Raw genomic sequence first — 17,673 nt, forward strand, 5'->3', positions numbered from 1 at the left:
CACCCCCTCTTCACCTGCTCCAGGTGAGTCCATCCCAAAATTCCCAAATTTTCCCAAAATTCCAAAATTTCCCCCAAAATTCCCCCAAAATTCCAGAATTTTTCCCATTTTTTTGCCATTTTTTGCTCATTTTTGCTCATTTTTTGGTCATTTTTGATCATTTTCACCCCAAATTTCTCCTTCCCCACCCCCTCTTCACCTGCTCCAGGTGAGACCAACCCCAAAATTCCAAATTTTCCCAAAATTCCCAAAATTTCCCCCAAAATTCCCAAAAAATTCCCCAATTTTTCCGATTTTTTTGGTCATTTTTGGTCATTTTTTGCTCATTTTTGGTCATTTTCACCCCAAATTTCCCCTTCCCCACCCCCTCTTCACCTGCTCCAGGTGAGACAACCCCAAAATTCCCAAATTTCCCCAAAATTCCCAAAATTTCCCCCAAAATTTCCCCAAAAATTCCAGAATTTTTCCCATTTTTTTTGCCATTTTTTGCTCATTTTTGGTCATTTTTTGCTCATTTTTGGCCATTTTCACCCCAAATTTCCCCTTCCCCACCCCCTCTTCACCTGCTCCAGGTGAGTCCATCCCAAAATTCCCAAATTGTCCCAAAATTTCCCCAAAATTCCCCCAAATTTTCCCAAAATTCCCCAAAATTTCCCCAAAATTCCCCAAAAATCCGCAAAATTCCCCCAAATTTCTCCAAATTTCCTTAAAATTGCTCAAAAATCCCCAAAATCCCCCCAAATTTCCCCAAAATTTCCCAAAATTCCCCCAAAATTTCCCCCAACTCCCCCAAATTTCCCAAAATTTCCCCAAATTCCCCCAAACTTCCCCCAAATCCCCAAATTTTTCCCAAAATTCCCCAAATTTCCCTCCAAATTTCCCTAAAATTCCCCAAAATTGCCCCAAAATCCCCAAAATTCCCCAAAATTCCCCCAAAATCCCCAAAATTCCCAAAATTCCCCCAAAATCCCCAAAATTTCCCCAAAATTCCCCCAAATCCCCAAATTTTCCCCAAATTTTCCCAAATTCCCCCCAAACCCCCAAAATTTCCACAAAAATCCCCAAAATTTCCCAAAATTGACCCAAAATCCCCAAAATTCCCCCAAAATCCCCAAATTTCCCTAAATTTCCCAAAATTCCCCAAATTTCCCCAAAATTCCCCCCAAATCCCCAAAATTTCCACAAAATTTCCCAAAATTCCCCCAAACTTCCCCCCAAATCCCAAAATTTACCAAAAATTTCCCAAAAATTCCCCAAATTCCCCCCAAATTTCCCCAAATCCCCAAAATTTCCCCAAAATTCCCCCCAAATCCCCAAAATTTCCCCAAAATTCCCCCCAAATCCCCAAAATTTCCCCAAAATTCCCCCTAAATCCCCAAAATTTCCCAAAATTCCCCCAAATTTTCCCCAAATTCCCTCCAAATCCCCAAAATTGACCCATAATTTCCCAAACATTCCCTAAATTCCCCCAAATTTCCCCAGATTTTCCCAAAATTTCCCAAAATTTTCCCAAAATTTGCCCCAAATTCCCCCAAATCCCAAAATTCCCCAAAATTTCCCTAAAATTCCCCCAAATCCCCAAAATTTCCCCAAAATTCCCTCCAAATCCCCAAAATTTCCCCAAAATTCCTAAAAATTCCCCAAAATTCCCAAAAAATTCCCTCCCAAATCCCCAAAATCCCCAAATTTCCCCAAAATTCCCCCCAAATTTCCCCAAATTTCCCCAAAATCCCCCCTCATTTTCCCCTCATTTCTCCTCCTCCTTCCCCATGACATCATCACCACGCCCACCATGACATCACACCCATCGCCACGCCCACCATGACATCACCACCCTTTGCCACGCCCACCATGACGTCACCAAACACCGGCCACGCCCCCGATGACGTCACCAGGCTGTTCTACGCCGGCGCCAGGGAGGGGCAGCTGCCGGCGCTGCTGGCCATGATCCACCTGAGGCGCCACACCCCCGTCCCCGCCCTCCTCGTCACCGTGAGACCCAAATTTGGGGAGAATTCTGAAGATTTTGGGCAAAAACAAAAAAAAAATGATGAAAATCGGGCGAAAAATGGGGAAAATACGGCAAAAAATGGGTTAAAAATGGGTTAAAAATGGCAAGGAAAGGGTTAAAAGTGGGGGTTAGGAAAGGGTTAAAAATGGGTGAGAAATGGGGGAAAAAAGGGTTAAAAATGTGAAAATTTGGACAAATTTGGGTGAAAAATGGGTTAAAAAATGGGAAAAAAAAGGGTTAAAAATGTGAAAATTTGGGCAAATTTGGGTGAGAAATGGGTTAAAAATGGGGAAAAAATTGGCAAAAAAAGGGTTAAAAATGAGTTAGGAAAGGGTTAAAAGGGGGTGATGAAAGGGTTAAAAATGGGTGAGAAATGGGGAAAAAAAGGGTTAAAAATGTGAAAATTTGGGCAAATTTGGGTGAAAAATGGGTTAAAAATGGGGAAAATACAGGGAAAAAAGGGTTAAAAATGGGGTTAGGAAAGGGTTAAAAGGGGCCATGATCCACCTGAGGCGCCACAGCCCCGTCCCCGCCCTCCTCGTCACCGTGAGACCCAAATTTGGGGAAAATCCGAAGATTTTGGGCAAAACCAAAAAAAAATGATGAAAATCAGGCGAAAAATGGGGAAAATACGGGAAAAAACGGGGGAAAAATGGGTTAAAAATGGCAAGGAAAGGGTTAAAATGGGGGGGAAAATGGGCAAAAAAGGGTTAAAAATGGGGGTTAGGAAAGGGTTAAAAATGGGTGAGAAATGGGGGGAAAAAAGGGTTAAAAATGTGAAATTTTGGGCAAATTTGGGTGAAAAATGGGTTAAAAAATGGGGAAAAATGGGGAAAAATGGGCAAAAAAAGGGTTAAAAATGGGATAGGAAAGGGTTAAAAGGGGCCATGATCCACCTGAGGCGCCACAGCCCCGTCCCCGCCCTCCTCGTCACCGTGAGGACCCAAATTTGGGGAAAATTCCGGGGATTTTGGGCAAAAAGAAAAAAAAAATGATGAAAATCGGGCGAAAAATGGGGAAAATACGGGAAAAAAACGGGGAAAAATGGGTTAAAAATGGCAAGGAAAGGGTTAAAAATGGGGGAAAATGGGCAAAAAAGGGTTAAAAATGGGGGTTAGGAAAGGGTTAAAATGGGTGAGAAATGGGGGAAGAAAAAGGGTTAAAAATGTGAAAATTTGGGCAAATTTGGGTGAAAAATGGGATAAAAATGGGAAAAAATGGGCAAAAAAAGGGTTAAAATGGGGTTAAAAATGGGGTTAGGAAAGGGTTAAAAATGGGGTTGGGAAAGGGTTAAAAATGGGTGAGAAATGGGGGGGAAAAAGGGTTAAAAATGTGAAAATTTGGGCAAATTTGGGTGAGAAATGGGGAAAAAAAGGGTTAAAAATGTGAAAATTTGGGTTAGAAATGGGTGAAAAATGGGGAAAAATGGGCAAAAAAGGGTTAAAAATGGGGTTAGGAAAGGGTTAAAAATGGGTGAGAAATGGGGGGAAAAAAGGGTTAAAAATGTGAAAATTTGGGCAAATTTGGTGAGAAATGGGTGAGAAATGGGTGAAAAATTGGCAAAAAAAGGGTTAAAATGGGGTTATAAAAGGGGTGAGGAAAGGGTTAAAAATGGGGTTAGGAAAGGGTTAAAAATGGGTGAGAAACGGGGGGAAAAAGGGTGAAAATTTGGGCAAATTTGGGTGAAAAATGGGTAAAAAATGGGGAAAAATTGGCAAAAAAAGGGTTAAAAATGGGGTGAGGAAAGGGTTAAAAACGGGCAAAGAAAGGGTTAAAAGGGGTGATGAAAGGGTTAAAAATGATTGAAAAGGAGGGGGAAAAATGGGTTGAAAAGGTGAAAATTTGGGCAAATTTGGGTGAGAAATGGGTTAAAAAGGGGGAAAAAAAGGGTTAAAATGGGGATAGGAAAGGGTTAAAAAGGGGGAAAATTTTGGGGGAAAATTCGGGAATTTTGGGTAAAAATTCAGGAATTTTGGGTTTAAAATTTGTATTTTGGGATGAATTTTGGGGCTAAAATTGGGAATTTTGGGAAGAAATTTGGGGATTTTGGAGATGAATTTTGGGGATAAAATCTGGAATTTCTGGGATAAATTTTGGGGATAAAATTCGGGAATTTTGGTGCCGAATTTTTTCGGGCTAAAATCCGAAATTTTTGGGAAAAATTTTTGGGAGAAAATCTGGAATTTTTGGGGCTAAAATTTGGAATTTCTGGGATAAATTTTGGGGATGAATTCTGGGATTTTTGGGGCTGAATTCTGAAATTTTGGGATAAATTTTGGGGATAAATTCTGGAATTTTGGGGAGAAATTTTGGGAATAAAATCCGGAATTTTGGGGCCGAATTTTGGAATTAAATCCGGAATTTGGGGGCTGAATTTTGGGACTAAAATCTGGAATTTTAAGGATAAAATCCAGAATTTCGGGGCTAAAATTTGGAATTTTGGGGAGAAATTTTGGAGGTAAAATCCAGAATTTTTGGGGATAAATTCTGATATTTTGGGGGCTAAAATCTTGAATTTTTGGTGTAAATTTTGGGGATAAATTCTGGAATTTTGGGGCTGAATTTTGGGAATAAAATCCGGAATTTTGGGGCTGAATTTTGGCGATAAATTCCAGAATTTTCTGGATAAAATCTGGAATTTTGGGGAGAAATTTTAGGGGTAAATTCTGGAATTTTAGGGCTTAAATTTGGAATTTTGGGGAGAAATTTTGGGGCTAAAATCCAGAATTTTTGGGGCTAAAATTGGCAAATTTGGGGCTGAATTTTGGGCCTAAAATCTGGAATTTTGGGGATAAATTTTGGTGCTAAATTCTGGAATTTTGGGGGCTAAAATCTTGAATTTTGGGGCTAAAAATCCCAAATTTTCGGGGATAAATTCTGGAATTTTGGGGATAAATTTTGGGGCTAAAAATCCAAAATTTTGAGGCTAAAAATCCAAAATTTTCGAGGATAAATTCTGGAATTTTGGGGCTGAATTTTGGGCCTAAAATCTGGAATTTTGGGGGTTAAAATCCGGAATTTTGGGGATGAGTTTTGGTGCTAAATTCTGGAATTTTGGGGGCTAAATTCTGGAATTTTGGGGAGAAATTTTGGGGCCAAAAATCCCAAATTTTCGGGGAGAAATTCTGGATTTTTGGGGCTGAATTTTGGGCCTAAAATCTGAAATTTTAAGGATAAAATCTGGAATTTTGGGGAGAAATTTTGGGTTTAAATTCTGGAATTTTCGGGCTTAAATTTGGAATTTTGGGGATAAATTTTGGTGCTAAGTTCTGGAATTTTGGGGGTTAAAATCCAGAATTTCGGGGATAAAAATTTGAATTTTGGGGCCAAATCCGGGGATTTCGTGACCCTCCCGGGGTGGGCGTGTCCCTTTGGGGGGGTGTGTCCCTGACAAGCCCCGCCCCTTTTTGCCCCGCCCCCCTAGTGCGTCTCGACGCTGCTGATGCTGGTGACGGGCGACATCTACACGCTGATTAATTACGTCGGCTTCGTTAATTACCTCTGGTACGGCGTCACCGTGGCCGGGCTGCTGCTGCTGCGCTGGAGGGAGCCCCGCCTGCCCCGCCCCATCAAGGCAAGACACGCCCCCTTCCCGCCCAAACCACGCCCCCTTCGCCGCTACACCCCGCCCCCTTCGCTTAAACCACGCCCCTTTTTCCTAACTTAAATCCCACCCCCTTTGTTGTTAACACACCCTGTATTAGCGCTCAAACCACGCCCCTTTTGGCGCTAAGCCACGCCCACTTTGTGGCAGAAGCCACGCCCCTTTGCCTTTTGGCCACACCCACTTTTTGCCTAAACCGCCGTCCCTTTATTTGTTAAGCCACGCCCAGTTCCGGCCGCAAACCACGCCCCCTTTATGCTAATTAGACACAACCGCTTCTGGCCTTAAACCACGCCCCTTTTTCTAATTAGACTCGCTCGCTTCAGGCTTTAGCCACGCCCCTTTTGCGGTTTAACCACGCCCACTTTGGTCTGCTGGCACGCCCCTCTTGTGTTTGAAAGCCTGACCCTTTAAGGTTAAACCACGCCCACTTTACAGCTGAAACCACGCCCCTTTTGGGGTATTACCCACCTGCTTTGCATATAAAGCCACACCCCTTCATTGCGTAAGCCACACCCACTTTAAGACGCAGGAAATTTCTGCGTAAAGCTCCGCCCCCTTCCAGCTAGGCACCGCCCCCTACAGGATTCCCACGCTCCCCATTCATAAAAACGCGACTCCTCGTGAACTTTCCCACGCTAAGCCCCGCCCCCCATTCATAAAATTTGGTTGGTTTAGCGCCTCCTGCGGGATTCCCACGCTCCTCCATTCATAAAAACAATCGCTACGAGCGCCCCCTACAGGATTCCCACGCTCTTAATTCATAAAAACAGTCCCTACAAGTGCATTCCCACGCTCCCCATTCATGAAAGCGATCACTAGGAGTGCCCCCTAGAGGATTCCCACACTCTTCATTCATCAATTCAATCCCTTCTAGTGGATTCCCACGCTCCCCATTCATAAAATCACCACGAGCGCCCCCTAGAGGATTCCCACGCTCTTTATTCATCAATCCGATCACTACTAATGAATTCCCACGCTCCCCATTCATAAAAACAACCACTACGAGCGCCCCCTAGAGGATTCCCATGCTCATCATTCATCAATTCAATCCCTTCTAGTGAATTCCCACGCTCCCCATTCATAAAAACAACCACTACGAACACCCCGTCACAGAATTCCCACGCTCCCCATTCATAAAAATTATCGCTACGAGCACCCCCTACAGGATTCCCACGCTCTTCATTCATCAATTCGATCCCTTCTAGTGAATTCTCACGCTCCCCATTCATAAAAACAACCACTACGAGCGCCTCCTACAGGATTCCCACGCTCCCCATTCATAAAAACAATCACTACGAACACCCCTCACACAATTCCCACGCTCCCCATTCATAAAAAAAAACCCCAATCCTTCCCGCCACCGCCCCCTAGTGGATTCCCACGCTCTCCATTCATAAAAACAACCACTACGAGCGCCCCCTACAGGATTCCCACGCTCTTCATTCATAAAAATGATCACTATTAACGCCCCTCACAGAATTCCCATGCTCCCCATTCATAAAAACAACCACTATGAACGCCCCTCACAGACTTCCCACGCTCCCCATTCATAAAAACAATCACTACGAGCGCCCCCTAGAGGATTCCCACGCTCTTCATTCATCAATACAATCCCTACTAGTGAATTCCCACGCTCCCCATTCATAAAAACAATCACTACGAGCGCCTCCTGCAGGATTCCCACGCTCCCCATTCATAAAAACAACCACTACGAACGCCCCTCACACAATTCCCACGCTCCCCATTCATAAAAACGATCACTACAAACACCCCTCACAGAATTCCCACGCTCCCCTTTCATAAAACAACCCCAAATCCTTCCTGCCCGTGCCCCCTAGTGGATTCCCACGCTTTCCATTCATAAAAACGATCACTACGAACGCCTCCTACAGGATTCCCACACTCCTCATTCATCATTTCGATCCCTTCTAGTGAATTCCCACGCTCCCCATTCATAAAAAAATGTGACTCTGAACATCCCCCGTGGATTCCCACGCTCCCCATTCATAAAAACAATCACTACGAGCACCTCTTACAGACTTCCCACGCTCCCCATTCCTAAAAACAACCACTACGAACATCCCCGTCACAGAATTCCCACGCTCCCCATTCATAAAAACGATCACTACGAGCGCCCCCTATAGGATTCCCACACCCCATTCATAAAAATTATTACTACAAACACCCTGTCACAGAATTCCCACGCTCCCCATTCATAAAAACAACCACTACGAGCGCCCCCTACAGTATTCCCACGCTCCCCATTCATCAATCGGATCCCTACTAATGAATTCCCACGCTCCCCATTCATAAAAACAATCCCTACGAGCTCCCCCTAGACGATTCCCACGCTCCCCATTCATAAAAACAACCACTACGAGCGCCTCCTACAGACTTCCCACGCTCCCCATTCATAAAAATTATTACTATGAACACCCCTCACACAATTCCCACGCTCCCCATTCATAAAAACAATCACTACTAGCGCCTCCTACAGGATTCCCACGGTCCTCATTCATCAATACCATCCCTACTAGCGAATTCCCACGCTCCCCATTCATAAAAAAACCCCAAATCCTTCCTGCCCGCGCCCCCTAGTGGATTCCCACGCTTTCCATTCATAAAAACAGTCACTATGAATGCCCCCTAGAGGATTCCCACGCTCTCCATTCATAAAAACAATCACTATGAGCGCCTCCTACAGGATTCCCACGCTCTTCATTCATAAATACGATCCCTACTAGTGAATTCCCACGCTCCCCATTCATAAAAATTACTACTACAAACGCCCCCTAGAGGATTCCCACACCCCATTCATAAAAATTATTACTACGAACTCCCCCTACAGGATTCCCACGCTCTTCATTCATCAATCCGATCCCTTCTAGTGGATTCCCACGCTCCCCATTCATAAAAACAATCACTACGAGCGCCTCCTACAGGATCCCCACGCTCTCCATTCATCAATCCAATCCCTTCTAGGGAATTCCCACGCTCCCCATTCATAAAAAAATGTGACTCTGAACATCCCCCGTGGATTCCCACGCTCCCCATTCATAAAAACAATCACTACGAACGCCCCCTCACAGACTTCCCACGCTCCCCATTCATAAAAACAATCACTACGAGCGCCCCCTATAGGATTCCCACACCCCATTCATAAAAATTACTACTCTGAACACCCCCTCACAGAATTCCCACGCTTCCCATTCATAAAAACAATCACTACGAGCGCCTCCTACAGGATTCCCACGCTCCCCATTCATACAAACAACCACTACGAACACCCCTCACACAATTCCCACGCTCCCCATTCATACAAACAACCACTACAAACACCCCCCACACAATTCCCACGCTCCCCATTCATAAAAATTATTGCTACAAACGCCCCCTCACAGAATTCCCACGCTCCCCATTCATAAAAACAACCACTACGAGCACCTCCTACAGGATTCCCATGCTCCCCATTCATCAAAACAATCGCTCTGAGCACCCCATCACAGAATTCCCACGCCCCATTCATAAAAATTACTACTACAAACACCTCTCACACAATTCCCACGCTCCCCATTCATAAAAAACCCCCAATCGTTCCTGCCACCTCCCCCTAGCGCCTTCCCACGCCCTCCCATTCCCAACCCCGCCCCTTCCCCGCCCGCCCCTCCCCCCGGGGCGCCCCGCTGACCCCTCCCCTCCCCCTCTCCAGGTGAACTTGGCCTTCCCAGCCGTGTACCTGCTCTTTTGGGGTGCCCTGTTGGTGTTCTCGGTGTGGTCCGAGCCCCTGGTGTGCGGGATCGGCCTGGCCATCATGGCCACCGGCGCCCCCGTCTACCTGCTCTGCCTCAGGGGGGGACCCCGGCCCCCCGCCGTCCGCAGGGCCATGGGTGAGGGGCTGGGTGAGGGGAGGGAGGGGTGGGGGAGGGGTTGGAGGGGGGTTTGGGGGGTTTGGGGGAGTTTGAGGGGGATTTGGGGGGAGTTTGAGGGGGTTTGAGGGGGCTTTGGGGGGGTTGGAAGGGATTTTGGGGGGGTCTGAGGGGGTTTGGGGAGGTCTGAGGGGGATTTTGGGGGGTTGGAAGGGATTTGGGGGGGTCTGCAGGGAGTTCAAGGGGGTTAGGGGGGGGATTTGAGGGGAGTTCAAGGGGTTTTGGGGGGGTTTGGTGGGGTTGGAGGGGGGATTTGGGGGGGTTTGAGGGGGATTTGGGGAGGTCTGAGGGGCTTTAGGGGGGTTGGAGGGGATTTTGGGGGGTTCTCAGGGGGATTTGAGGGGTGTTCGAGGGGGTTTGGGGGGCTTGGAAGGGATTTTGGGGGGTTTGAGAGGGGTTGGAGGGGATTTTGGGGGGTTTGGGAGGGATTTCGGGGGATTTCAGGGGGGTTTGGGGGGGTTTGAGGGGAGTTCGAGGGGGTTTGGGGAGGTCTGAGGGGGATTTGGGGGGAGTTTGGGGGGGTTTAGGGGGGTTGGAAAGGATTTTGGGGGGTTTGGGGGGAGTTCGAGGGGGTTGGGAGGGTTTGGGAGGGATTTTGGGGAGGTCTGAGGGGGGTTTGGGGAGGTCTGAGGGGGGTTTGGGGGGGTTGGAAGGGATTTTGGGGAGGTTTGGGAGGGATTTGGGGGAGTTTGGGAGGGATTTGGGGGAAGTTCGAGGGGGTTTGGGACGATTTTGGGGAGGTTTAGGGGAATTTGATGAAATTTGAGGGGATTTTGGGGAGGTTTAGGAGGATTTTGGGGGGATTTTGGGGAGGTTTGAGGAGATTTTGGGGGGTTTGGGAGGGATTTCAGGGGATTTGAGGGGAGTTCGAGGGGGTTTGCAGGGGTTGGAAGAGATTTTGGGGAGGTTTCAGGGGGATTTGGGGGGAGTTCGAGGGGATTTTTGGGGGTTGGAAGGGATTTGGGGGGGGTTGGGGAGGTTGGAGAGGATTTTGGGGCGGTTTGGAGGGATTTTGGGGAGGTTTGGGGGGATTTTGGGGAGGTTTGGGGGGATTTTGGGGAGGTTTGGGGGGATTTTGAGGAGGTTTAGGGGGATTTTGGGGAGGTTTGAGGGGATTCGATGAAATTTGAGGGGATTTTGGGGAGGTTTTGGGGAGGTTTGGGGGGATTTTGGGGCAATTTTGGGTATTTTGGGGAGGTTTGAGGGGATTTGGGGGAGGTTTGAGAGGAATTTGGGGAGGTTTTGGGGATTTTGAGGAGGTTTGAAGCGATTTTGGGGAGGTTTAGGGGGATTTTGGGGAGGTTGGAGAGGAATTTGGGGAGGTTTTGGGGAGGTTTGGGGGGATTTTGGGGACGTTTGAGGGGATTCGATGAAATTTGAGGGGATTTTGGGGTGGTTTGGGGGATTTTGGGGAGGTTTTGGAAAATTTGGGGAGGTTTGAGGGGATTTTGGGGAGGTTTGAGGGGATTTTGGGGAGGTTTGAGGCGATTTTTGGGATGTTTGAGGGGATTCGATGAAATTTGAGGGAATTTTGGGGAGGTTTGAGGGGATTTTGGGGCAATTTTGGGGATTTTGGGGAGGTTTGAGGGAAATTTGAGGAAGTTTGGGGGGGATTTGGGGAAATTTGAGGGGATTTTGGGCAAGTTTTGCGCATTTTGGGGAGGTTTGGGGGGATTTTGGGGCGGTTTTGGGCATTTTGGGGAGGTTTGAGTGGATTTTGGGGAGTTTTCGAGTGGATTTTGGGGATGATCCGATGAAATTTGGGTTTTTCATTTACATCTCCCCCCAAATCTTTATTTTTAATTTTATTTTATTTATTTTTCCCCCCCCTCTCTCCCCTCCCCCAGCCCGCCTGACCCTGTTCGGACAGCGCCTCCTGCTGGTGGTCTACCCGGGGGGGGGTGGGGGAGGGGCTGAGGACCGCCCCTCCCCCACCTCCCAACCCCTCAAACCCCCCTCCCCCCCCCCTCCGAGGACCCCCAGACCCCCCTCACCCGCCCCTCCCCCTCCTGAGCCCCTCCCCCCCTCTTCAGCCCCTCCCCCACCCCCTTTTGGCCCCACCCCTGAGCCCGGTGGGGCCGCCCCTCCCCCCTCTTTAGCCCCTCCCCCCTCTTTAGCCCCTCCCCCACCCCCAGTGCCTTAAAAAAAGGGGGCGTGGCCTTAAAAATTCCCTTTTTTCCCCCTTTATGACGTCATGGGCAGAGCCGGCTCCGCCCCTTTCTCCTGCTTTGAATAAGGGGGCGTGGCCTCGTGGTGGGCGTGGCTTGTGAATAAATAATAAACCTTTGGCAAAAAAAAAACCTTTGTCTTTTTTTTTTATTTTTTTTCTCAAATCTCCGGATTTTTCTCCCCTTCCCTCCCCAGACTTTTCTTTTTTACGGAAATTCCCGAAATTTTGACGGAAAATGCCGAATTTGGACCCAAAAAAAAAAAAATCCCCCCAATTTTTTTTTTTAATTTTTCCGGAATTTTTCGGAGTCGCTTCCGGAAAGCCCCGAGGTTTTCACGGAAATTTCCGAACTTCGAAGGGGAAAATCAGAAATTTCACAAAAATTCCCCAAATTTTATTTTTTTCCCCGAAATTTTCCCGGTTTTTCCGGAAATCGCCGAAGTTTTGACGGAAATAGCCGAACTTTTCGCGGAAATCGCCGAAGTTCCGCACGGAAATTGCCGAACTTCAATCGGAAAAAAAAAAAAAAAATCACGAATTCCTCCGGAAATCCCCGAACTCCTCCGAACCTTCCCGACACCGGAAACACCCGAAGAGCGCCGAAAACACCCGAAGATCCTCCGGAAACGCACGGCAGGTCACGGAAACACCCGAAGAGCCACGGGAAGCCACGAAACCTTCCGGAAACCCCCGAAGCGCCGTGCGGAAGTTGCCGAAGCCGCCGTCCGGAAGCGTCCGAAGGCGCAGCGCAAGCGGCGCCACACCAAGATGGCGGACGGGGAGGAGGTGACTCTGGACGGGCGGCCGCTCCATCTGCTGCGCGTCGCCGACCTCAAAGCGGCCCTGGAGCAGCGAGGGCTCGCCAAGAGCGGCCAGAAGAGCGCCCTGATCAAGCGGCTGCGAGGGGTGAGGGGGAAGCGCCAGAAATGGCGGCGGCGGCGCCGAGGAGAGGCCGCCGTGAGGGGAAAGGGGGGGGCGGGAAAATGGCGGCGCATGCGCGGGAAGCGGTGTTGGGGGGGGAGTTGAGGGGGGGGAGGGGGGTCCCCCTCAGGGTTTTCCCGCCAAGGCGTGAGGGGGGAAAAAAGGCGGGAAGGAGGAGACGCCCCCCCCCCACCTCAGACCCCCCCTGCGTGAGGGTGAGTGGGGGGGTGAGGGCGGTTTGGGGTGAAAAAAGGGGTTTTGGGGAGGTTAAAAGTGGGTGAGGAGGTTTTTTTAGGGGGGGGAGAGGGGGTTTGGGGTAAAAGTTGGGGTTTTGTGGGGTTTTTTTGGTGGAAGTTGCGGGGTTTGGGTGCTCCGCGGAGAGGTTGAGGGGGGTTTAAAGGGGAGGGTTTTGGGGAGTTTGTGAGGGGGTTTGGGGTGAAAATCACGGTTTTGAGGAGTTTGTGAGGGGGTTTGGGGTGAAAATCCCGGTTTTGGGGAGTTTGTGAGGGGGTTTGGGGTGAAAATCCCGGTTTTGGGGAGTTTGTGAGGGGGTTTGGGGTGAAAATCCCGGTTTTGAGGAGTTTGTGAGGGGATTTGGGGTGAAAATCCCGGTTTTGAGGAGTTTGTGAGGGGTTTGGGGTGAAAATCGCGGTTTTGAGGAGTTTGTGAGGGGATTTGGGGTGAAAATCCCGGTTTTGAGGAGTTTGTGAGGGAATTTGGGGTGAAAATCCCGGTTTTGAGGAGTTTGTGAGGGGGTTTGGGGTGAAAATCCCGGTTTTGAGGAGTTTGTGAGGGATTTTGGGGTGAAAATCCCGGTTTTGAGGAGTTTGTGTGGGGATTTGGGGTGAAAAAAATCCCGGTTTGTGAATTTTAGGAAAAAGTCGGCAGCGATTTCGGTTTAAATCTCCGGTTTTGAGGTTTTGGTGAAGGAATTTGGGGTGAAAATCGCGGTTTTGATGAGTTTTAGGAAAAGTCTGAGGGGATTTGAGGTAAAAGTTGCGGGTTTGATGATTCCGAGGGGATTTGGGTTTAAATCTCCGTTTTTGAGGAGTTTTCGGTAATGTCTGAGGGGATTTTTGTTTAAAGTTCGGGTTTTGATAAATTTGTGAAGGAATTTGGGGTGAAAATCCCGATTTTGATGAGTTTTAGGCAAAGTCTGAGGGGATTTGAGGTAAAAGTTGCGGTTTTGATGATTCCGAGGAAAATTCCGAGGGGATTTGGGTTTAAATCTCCGGTTTTGAGGAATTTCTGAGGGGATGTGAGGTAAAAATATCGGTTTTGATGAATTTTAGGAAAAGTTTGAGGGGATTTTGGGGTAGAAAGTGCAGATTTTGTGAGTTTTGGGTAAAATCTGAGGGGATTTGGGTTTAAATCTCCGTTTTTGAGGATTTTCTGAGGAAATTTGAGGTAAAAGTTCATTTTTGATGAAAAATCTGAGGCGATTTAAGTTTTAAACCCCAATTTTGGGGGATTTTTTTGAGATTTGAGGTAAAAATCCCGGTTTTGATGAGTTTAAGAAAAATCAGGAGCGATTTAAAACCAATTTTTGGCGAATTTCTGAGGAGTTTTGGGGTAAAATTTGCAGTTTGGAGGAGTTTTGGGGTAAAATTCAGGTTTTTATAATTTTAAACAGATTTTTTCTTATTTTATTTGATAATTCAAGATTAAATCCTTGATTTGGGGGGGGTTTAGCTAAATATTTTAATTTTTTAAGACTTTTTGGGAGGGAATTTGAGGTAAAATTTGAGGTTTTGGAGACTTGGACAAGAGCCTGAGGCGCTTTGAGATAAAAAATAAAATTTTTGTTAAATTTTAAGCAGATTTGAGGTAAAAGTTTCAAATTTTTTGTGGATTCTTGAGGGATTTGAGGCAAAATCTTCATTTTTCACGTTTCTGTGAGGGGATTTGAGGTTAAAAATGCAATTTTTAGGTGCTTTGTGGCAAAAATCACCACTTTATTGAGGTTTTGAGGGGATTGAGGTAAAAATTAAAATTTTTTTGTGGATTTAGGAGGAGATTAAAGCAAAAATTTAAATTTGTGAGGGATTTTGAGGCAAAATTTAGAGTTTTTGAGGGGATTTGGGTGATAAATTCAGAATTTTTGGGGTAAATTATGGGAATTTCGGGACGGGAGGGCGACAAAAATGTGAATTAAAGAGAAATAAAAATTTCAGGGAGTTTTAAAATTTGCCCAAATTTGCCCCAATTCAGGCGCTGATGTTGGAGAACCTCCAGAAGCACTCGAGCCCCCACCCAACCTTCCAGCCCAACTCCCAGGTGAGAGAAAACCCCAAAATCCCCAAAATTCACCCCAAATTCCCCAAAATTCTCAAAAATCCAACAAAATTCTTTAAAATTTCTCCAAAAATTCCCTAAAATCCACCCAAAATTCCATTAAATTCCCTCAAAAACTCCCCAAATTCCCAGCAAAATTTAATTAAATCCACCCAAATTATTTAAAAATTGCACAAAATTTCATTAAATTCACCCAAAATTTCCCCAAATCGTCTTTAGTTTGTACGAAATTATCCAAATTTTAACAAATCCACCCAAAATTCCAAAATTTATCCACAAATTTTCCTTAAATTCCCCCCAAATTTACTGAAATTCCTCCCAAATCTTCTCAGATTTTGTAAAATTACAAAAATTACCAAGAAGTTCCAAAAAAAAAGGAAAAGAATTCCCAAAAAATCCCAAATTTTTGGGGAATTTCCAATTTTTGGAAAGGCTTTGCTCAATTTTAAAGGAAAAAAATTAAAAATCACAAAAAAATGGTTAAAAATAGCCAAAAATTGTTAAAAATTGTCCAAAAATCACAAATAAGTTCCAGAAAAAGGGAAAAAAATTCCCTAAAAATCCCAAATTTTGGGAATTTTCAATTTTTGGAATCTGGGGGTGGAAGAGCCTCAAAAATCATCGAAAAATCCCCAAAAAATTTGAAAAATTGACCAAAAATCACCAAAAAATTGACCAAAAATTGACCAAAAATCACCAAAAATTCCTAAAAAAAGGGGAAAAATTCCCAAAAATCCCAAATTTTTGGGAATTTTCAATTTTTGGAATCTGGGGGTGGAAGAGCCTCAAAAATCATTGAAAAATCCCCAAAAATGTGAAAAATTGACCAAAAATCACCAAAAAATTGACTAAAAATCACCAAAAAATCCCAAAAAAAAGGAAAAAAATTCCCTAAAATCCCAAAATTTTGGGAATTTTCAATTTTTGGAATCTGGGGGTGGAAAAGCCTCAATGAATTCAGGCAGAGCCCCAAAAATTGCTAAAAATTGACCAAAAATCACCAAAAAATTGACCAAAAATCGCCAAAAAATCACCAAAAATTCCCTAAAATAAAGAAAAAAATTCCCAAAAATCCCAAAATTTTGGGAATTTTCAATTTTTGGAATCTGGGGGTGGAAGAGCCTCAAAAATCATCGAAAAATCCCCAAAAATGCAAAAAATTGACCAAAAATCACCAAAAAATTGACCAAAAATTGACCAAAAATCACCAAAAATTCCTAAAAAAAGGGGAAAAATTCCCAAAAATCCCAAATTTTTGGGAATTTTCAATTTTTGGAATCTGGGGGTGGAAGAGCCTCAAAAATCATCGAAAAATCCCCCAAAAATGTGAAAAATCGACCAAAAATCACCAAAAATTTACGAAAAATCCCCAAAAAATCACCAAAAATTCCTTAAAAAAGGAAAAAATTCCCCCAAAAATTCCCTAAAATCCCAAAATTTTGGGAATTTTCAATTTTTGGAATTTGGGGGTGGAACAACCTCACTTAACCCACCCAGAGCTCCAAAAAATGACCAAAAATCACCAAAAATTGTCCAAAAATCAGCGAAAATTGGGGAAAAATCACCATAAAAAGCCCAAAAATTTGGGAAAAATTCCCCAAAAAATTCCAAATTTTTGGGAATTCCCAAATTTTTGGAATCTGGGGTGGAAGAGCCTCAATCAACTCAGGCAGAGCTTAAAAAATCATCAAAAAATCCCCAAAAATTGCTAAAAATTGACCAAAAATCACCAAAAAATCACCAAAAATTCCCTAAAAAACCCAAAAAATTCCCCAAAAATTCCCAAAAATCCCCAAATTTCTGGAATTTTCTCTTTTCTTTGCAGATGGGCGAGGCCATGGGGCAGAACAGCTTCATCAAGCAGTACCTGGAGAAGCAGCAGGAGCTGCTGCAGCAGCGCCGGGACCCCCCCGAGCCCCACGGTGAGACCCCAAAAATCCACAAATTCAACCCAAAAAACCCCAAAAATCCACAAATTCACCCCAAAAATCCCAAAATTCAACCCAAAAATCCCCCAAAATACACAAATTCACCCCAAAAATCCCAAAATTCAACCCAAAAAAACCCAAAAATCCACAAATTCAACCCAAAAATCCCCAAAAATCCACAAATTCAACCCAAAAAACCCAAAATTCCACAAATTCAACCCAAAAATCCCAAAATTCCACAAATTCAACAAAAAAAAACCCAAAAATCCACAAATTCAACCCAAAAAACCCCAAAAATCCACAAATTCAACCCAAAAATCCCAAAATTCAACCCAAAAAACCCCAAAAATCCACAAATTCAACCCAAAAATCCACAAATTCAACCCAAAAATCCACAAATTCAACCCAAAAAACCCCAAAATCCACAAATTCAACCCAAAAATCCACAAATTCAACTTAAAAATCCACAAATTCAGCCCAAAAACCCCCAAAAATCCACAAATTCACCCCAAAAAAACCCCAAAATCCACAAATTCACCCCAAAAATCCACAAATTCACCCCAAAAATCCACAAATTCAACCCAAAAATCCCCAAAATCCACAAATTCAACCCAAAAAAACCCCAAAAATCCACAAATTCAACCCAAAAATCCCAAAATTCACCCCAAAAAACCCCAAAAATCCACAAATTCAACCCAAAAACCCCAAAAATCCACAAATTCAACCCAAAAATCCCCAAAAATCCACAAATTCAACCCAAAAAACCCAAAATTCCACAAATTCAACCCAAAAATCCCAAAATTCCACAAATTCAA

At 45.1% G+C, this 17,673-nt stretch overlaps 2 protein-coding genes across 4 annotated transcripts in view; both read left to right on the forward strand.

The window, feature by feature from the left end:
* The first annotated feature begins 559 nt into the window (after window positions 1–559).
* Window positions 560–11,747, forward strand: LOC311164638 (large neutral amino acids transporter small subunit 2-like). The gene is made up of 5 exons (XM_084224166.1): window positions 560–572; window positions 1,896–1,992; window positions 5,436–5,585; window positions 9,328–9,505; window positions 11,392–11,747. The coding sequence occupies exons 2-5, from the start codon at window positions 1,945–1,947 to the stop codon at window positions 11,685–11,687; spliced, it is 672 nt and encodes a 223-aa protein (XP_084080292.1). The 5' UTR covers window positions 560–572; window positions 1,896–1,944; the 3' UTR covers window positions 11,688–11,747.
* A 661-nt stretch (window positions 11,748–12,408) lies between these two features.
* The window catches only part of LOC311164685 (uncharacterized protein), a 29,793-nt gene continuing 24,528 nt past the window's right edge, over window positions 12,409–17,673 (forward strand). The window contains exons 1-3 of one of the 3 annotated variants that reach the window (XM_084224222.1): window positions 12,409–12,620; window positions 14,847–14,912; window positions 16,756–16,852. In XM_084224222.1, the coding sequence (XP_084080348.1) occupies window positions 12,483–12,620; window positions 14,847–14,912; window positions 16,756–16,852 (301 nt within the window). In that variant the 5' untranslated portion in view covers window positions 12,409–12,482. The remainder of the gene's footprint in view (window positions 12,621–14,846; window positions 14,913–16,755; window positions 16,853–17,673) is intronic. The other 2 variants (XM_084224223.1, XM_084224224.1) reach the window with 2 other exon arrangements.

Source organism: Fringilla coelebs, assembly GCF_963513975.1.
Source record: "Fringilla coelebs genome assembly, chromosome: 34".
NCBI lineage: Eukaryota > Metazoa > Chordata > Aves > Passeriformes > Fringillidae > Fringilla > Fringilla coelebs.